This window comes from Bufo gargarizans, chromosome 7, assembly GCF_014858855.1.
Source record: "Bufo gargarizans isolate SCDJY-AF-19 chromosome 7, ASM1485885v1, whole genome shotgun sequence".
NCBI classification, from domain to species: Eukaryota; Metazoa; Chordata; class Amphibia; order Anura; family Bufonidae; genus Bufo; species Bufo gargarizans.
In genome coordinates, this window is record NC_058086.1 from 50,071,649 (window position 1) to 50,077,299 (window position 5,651).

Here is a 5,651-nt window from a genome sequence, read left to right on the forward strand (position 1 = left end):
TATGATGATGGGAGATAAGGGATCATTTGTTAAAACGACACCATTGGTTTCCTGGGAAAGAGATTTGGGGGTGGAGTTCACGGTTGAGCAGTGGTCTATGGCCTTCACTTGTATAAATAAAAATATTAGATGTGCTCTACATTTTGAATCCTTGATGAAGACCACGCTAAGGTGGTACTATACACCGGATCGCCTGAGCCATATATTTCCCGACCTTTCATACCTATGCTGGCGGGGGTGCGGCGAAAGGGGTACACTGTGCCACATCTTATGGTCCTGCCCGAGGTTGCGAGATATTTGGAAGGCTATATTTTGTCTGGCCTCGGATCTACTGGGCTTCCAGCTCCCGCCATCTCCCGCATTGGCCCTTTTATGGATTGATTTGGTTCGGATACCATGTGAGGGGAGGGTCGTACTGGGTCATCTTTTCCTTTCAACTAAACTGGCCATAGTTAAAAATTGGAAATCGAGAGATGTTCCGTGCCTATCAGAGATCATCCGTAGGCTAAATTCTACTTATATATATGAGCGTGCGCTGACGGGAGTTGGAGAAGCGGCCGTGAGGTTTGAGAGGGAATGGGGTGTATGGAGAGTCTCTCCGCTTGCTGTATCACTCCCTGATTGATATATTTAGGTATATTTAATATGGGGTTGATCCCCTGTGATATATAAAGGTATACCTATATAAAATCATACCTGCGTTAAAACTGCCTAGTAATTGCACTGTATGTCTCTATGTTGTTTTTTTTTCTTTTTTTTTCTTTTATGTTTCTTTTTGTCTGTTTAGTCTAGTTTTGGTCTGTTTGTATTTTACTGCGTTATGTATATTGACTAAGCTACTGTTGTCAATGTGACCGTGTATACGGCTGATTCTGCAGCCATTTGTCTTCCTTCTATGTTTAACAATGTATGTATGTCTTTTTCAAAAAAAAAAAAAAAACTAATAAAATATGAATGAGAAAATCTTTGGCTAATTTCCATTCATTGACAGCACGCAGAGATGTCCATGTGCCCTAATAGAATTCATGGGCAGAGGTTGTCTTTATGAGACCCCTCTAAGGTATTTTGTATGTTTGTATTCCTGGTTATATCACATTTATATCCTTAAAGGGGCATTCTAGGGAAAGACATTGACATTCATGGCACATCTGTAGGATATTGCATAATTGTGTGATCCCTGGGGTCCTGACTAGTGGGGAATCGGGGTCCCATGTCTCCTGTTGGTGCCCTAGAGTTTGGTCATGTTGGGGGACAATGGACGGTGTTCCTACAGATCTCTGTAGAGGCCTGTTGATGGATCCACAGCTTTCACTCCCCATAGGCTCCTGTAGAGGCGCCACGCGCAGCAGATGCCGGCCGTCTTGTCTTGGGCTGACTTCAGGGCAGCAATTGGGGAGGAGGAATTCAATTGATTAGACCGGTGGTCAGACCCCCCACAAAGCAAACACTTATACCGTAAATGTCTACCCATGGACTACCCCTTTAAATACTGTATGTTCCCCCCACAGCGTCTCCTGCTGCAGGACCTGCACGACACACACCTTTGCAACACCCTGCTGGTGGCAGAGAGCGAGGAGGACATCTGGAAGAGCGAGAGTCCCTACGCCTCCTACCGGCCGAAGATGCTTACTAATGAAGGTGATCACTGCACACGTCAATACATTGTGAACTGTGTGAACGCTGTTATAAAGATGACACCCAATAGCCCCTCCGGACCCCCAACTTCTACTCCATTCATGAGATCGGGGTGATTGTCACTAAACTGGGTACCATAGTAAACACAGAAATGGAAGCCAAATGGTTGTTAACTGGTATTTACTGGGGTGTTTTTTTTTGGGGGGGGGGGGAGGTTGGTGAGATGTCCTGGGAGAGTACAGATTCCAGTATGGGTGGTCCCGCAGCTCTTCTGGTTATTTGGGGGTTTGTGTCCTTCGTGTTTCACGCAGTTCTCATTGCAGATTTCCCCGGGGAGGAGAGTTACCAGCCCCGCGATTACCTTGCCGCCACCATGCAGTTCATTCCGGGACACTTCGCCTGTGACATGGTGTGGAGCACAGTCATTCACATCCACCCCCGCCTCAAGATGGGACCCAACATGGGGGTGTCCAGAGGTGAGCGCCCACCCGGTCTCATGGCCTGGCCAGTATGATGGGGGAGAGTCTTATACCTCGTGTCTCCGCAGCCATCCAGTCCCTGCGCTCTGTGCTCAACGCCTTCTCTGTCGTAAACCGTAAGAACATGTTTGTGTATCAGGAACGTGCCACCAAATCCGTCTTCTACCTCAGGTGCGTATGACTCAGCGCATCCTTATATAGTGAGCTCCGATTGGTCAGGCTTTATGAAAAGCTGTACGCCTTTGTTATACAGAGTTAGAATTCTTCACCATTTTCAAAATGTCTGCTTGCTGTCAGTGAAAGAGAACTGTTGTTTCCCGCTGAGAAGTGGAGACAATTGTATCCGGTCCAGACAGTGCTCTGTGAGTGCAACAACCTGGACTCCAGACTGATACATTGTTGCAAAGTAGCAGAGAGATTTGTGCTGCTGATGTCACAGAGCATTGTCTGGACCGGACACAATTGTATCCCCTTCTCAGCGGAGAGCAGGACTAGCTATGGACAGGATTACTGCCTCTGAATGGAAACAAGAATGTTCTCATTCACTGACAACATGCAACAAAAATAGTGAGAAATTGAAGCAAGACGTCTATGAGAAGGTTGTACTTCTGATCCCCCTGCACTTGTCTCCTCCTTCCTCAGGCTCTCGGAGACATCTGGCAATAGCCGCCTATGGGACCTGGACTTATCCCAGTCTATGATGTTGCGCTCTTTGGCGCTGTCCCGTAGTCAAGAACCGATTTTCACGGAGGATATGACGGTGAGATGAGGACATCTGAAGCTGAGCATGGAAGTCAGATCCACTCGCCGATTGATCCTCACACTTGTCTGATTTTCCAGGGCAGCCGCTTATCGCTGGACTTACCTTCCTCTCGGAGTGCAGCCTCTACGAGGCCTGTGGGTCAGATGGACAAGCACATTCTTCTGCTCGTCCATGGCGTCGGGGAGGCAGGTGAGACCGGAGAAGACAGCACTTTGAACCTTGTTTCTATTTTGCATCATTTCTCCGAACTCAAGTTGCAGTGTAAAGAATGGAGGTTTCCATTTTATATATATATATAAGTGTTTAAAGTATGGACTAGAAGAGGAAGTGTGTTAAAATATATAACTGACCCTGGACATACTCATATTCACTAGAATGAGAACCCCAATTCTTTACACTGCAGGCTGAAAATGGAAACTGTTGTAAACTAGACACAGAGTTTATATTATAAAGTGACATGGGCTGAAAAAAAGACGTCTGTCCGTCCAGTTCAGGACCGGAATTTACATGAATGAACGGATTGCTTCCAGTGATGGAAATCTGTCGCGGCAGATTGGGGGAGGCTTCTCCTCAGCCTGATGCGATGTGGATCTGATGCCCTGCGTTTCCCATGTTCTCAGGTTCTGAGATCACAGATGACTTGGTCAAGGTTCTCCGGAAGCGCCTGGATGAGGCCACGCTGGATATCATCACCGTCATGCTGCAGAGGAATTGTAAGCTGACGCCGGCGGATGTGGAGGTGAGGCCTTGCCGGGTCAGGACCACGTGTCCGGTGTGTGGCGGTGCCTCCGCTCGTAATTCATCTTTTTTCTTTTTTTTTTTTTACTAGTTTATCCAACCGAGAGGAAACCCACCGACAGACGTCCTGCAGTTCACCATCCCCCAGGCCTCGCTGCCCTGTCTGCACGCCATGGCCTACTACCTGCGCCAGAACCTGCTCATTTTCCTCCACACTCCAAAATACACCGATAGTAACGGGGAGCATCATTTCCAGGTGAGGGGTCCCCAAAACCCAGAGATAAATACTCTGTTGCTCTATAAGACACAGTGGCATTTCCCCCCACTTTTTGGGGGGGGAAAGTGTGTCATATGGAGTGAAAAATACAGTATATTAGATAGATCCTGGGTTATTCCGGATGTTTCCTCTGTCTGACCCCCTCGCCTCTGCACGGGGGACACATACTGATTTCTGACTCCTTGTTTCTGCAGCATTATTACCACGGCTCTCTCCCGGAGCTGGACCTCTTCCTGTATAATAAGCCCGGCGGACAGGGCACCGGAGGGAAAGGTAAAACCCGTTGGTGCTGCTATGGTATCCCGGCACTGTCCTCTGTTATATATTACTACCGCATATATCAGTCCGGCTCCCACCGCCCTTCTGATTGTCTGTACATTATACCGTGTATTACAGGTCCCTGCAGTTCTGGACACGGGTTCTTTCCAGCGCAGTTTTCTGTTAACGTCTCTTTGTCGTTTAGGTATCGCCTGCATTGCGCTGTCGTTTGTGGATCAGCACGGTGCTCTGGTGACGCAGGCATATGGGGAGCGCGCAGGACCTCCCCTGGACGGCCCCTCTACCACATCTCATCTGCTCAGTGTCAGCACCTTTGAGTCTTTGACAAAAGTCAATCGATACAAACCAGATCCCAGCGCTGCCGGTTCAGGTAGGAGGCGCTGCTGTCCACCTGGTGCACCGGTCGCTCTCTGCTGTATTATGATGCCATTGTGTCTGATTCCTTTCAGCGCCTCTCACTTTGGTGCGATTTGACGTCTGGGAGAAGGGAAACATCAGCTCTTCCCAGCTGTCTGAGCGCCTCTCCAATTCGTTGCGGCATGCTCTGTGTGACGTCATCATCGAGTTTCACATCCTGCAGATGCCGCTCTGTGTGGATCCTGGAATCCCAGGAGATCTGGGAGCAACAGCCAATGGTAATGGCCCAACCCTGAAAATCAATATAATATTGTCATAAATAATTGTCTGAAATTCACAGTAGGATATATTATCTTCATAGGGACTGGAGGTCCTTTTTCCTGCTACAGAGCTCCAAATCCCCTCCTGAGCTCAGTGCATACAGATCTGTACAGCTGTCACAGCACTCATAAATCCTTGTTCAGTGGCTCGTTGGCTCCCCCTAGAGGTTGCAATGTCATGTTTCCAAAAATAATACCAAAACTTCAAACGGCCTACAAAAAAGCAAGCCCTTGTATGCTGTACTGATGAAAAAATAAAATAATGATGGCGTTCTGAATACAGAGACGCAAAATGTGACAGCATCCTTAAAGGGAGTCTGTCAGTAGGTTGGACTGTACTAAACTGCTGACAGTACTAGATAGGGGCTGTAGTGTAGTGTGAATATGAAGTTTTATTCTTCCATGTTCTTCTGCAAGTGCCCTGGAGGCGGAGATTCACTTCACAGCCCCTCCCCTCTGCTCTGAGTGACACATGTAGCATCCAACCAGGAGACGACTACAGAAGGGAGGGGTTGAAAAGCAGCTTCATACAGCGGGCACTTCACTATGAAGCCCCACCCACTGGGCACTTTGAGGAGCAGAATCTGGCAGAGTAAAAGCTCATATTCACACCACTCCTGCTAATAAAACCTCTACAAAAGCAGTTTTCCTGATCTCCACAGCCCCTACCTGGTGTTTTAAGCAGTTAAGCTCGGTCCAACCTGCTGACAGTCCATTGTGTATAATCAGGTGATTTTCCTATTTCATGACGTAAAGTCATGATTTTATTAAAGACACGGAGGCGAGTATTGCTATTCTCCTTC

The 5,651-nt window shown here is 47.8% G+C and overlaps 1 protein-coding gene across 6 annotated transcripts in view; it reads left to right on the top strand.

Annotated features, from left to right (window-relative positions):
• The window catches only part of SZT2 (SZT2 subunit of KICSTOR complex), a 100,214-nt gene that overhangs the window by 62,852 nt on the left and 31,711 nt on the right, over positions 1 to 5,651 (top strand). For all 6 annotated transcript variants that reach the window (XM_044301643.1, XM_044301645.1, XM_044301646.1 and 3 more), the window contains 10 exons: positions 1,509 to 1,638; positions 1,959 to 2,111; positions 2,183 to 2,285; positions 2,757 to 2,874; positions 2,955 to 3,066; positions 3,498 to 3,616; positions 3,707 to 3,871; positions 4,087 to 4,165; positions 4,356 to 4,541; positions 4,621 to 4,806. In XM_044301643.1, coding sequence (XP_044157578.1) covers positions 1,509 to 1,638; positions 1,959 to 2,111; positions 2,183 to 2,285; positions 2,757 to 2,874; positions 2,955 to 3,066; positions 3,498 to 3,616; positions 3,707 to 3,871; positions 4,087 to 4,165; positions 4,356 to 4,541; positions 4,621 to 4,806 — 1,351 coding nt within the window. The remainder of the gene's footprint in view (positions 1 to 1,508; positions 1,639 to 1,958; positions 2,112 to 2,182; positions 2,286 to 2,756; positions 2,875 to 2,954; positions 3,067 to 3,497; positions 3,617 to 3,706; positions 3,872 to 4,086; positions 4,166 to 4,355; positions 4,542 to 4,620; positions 4,807 to 5,651) is intronic.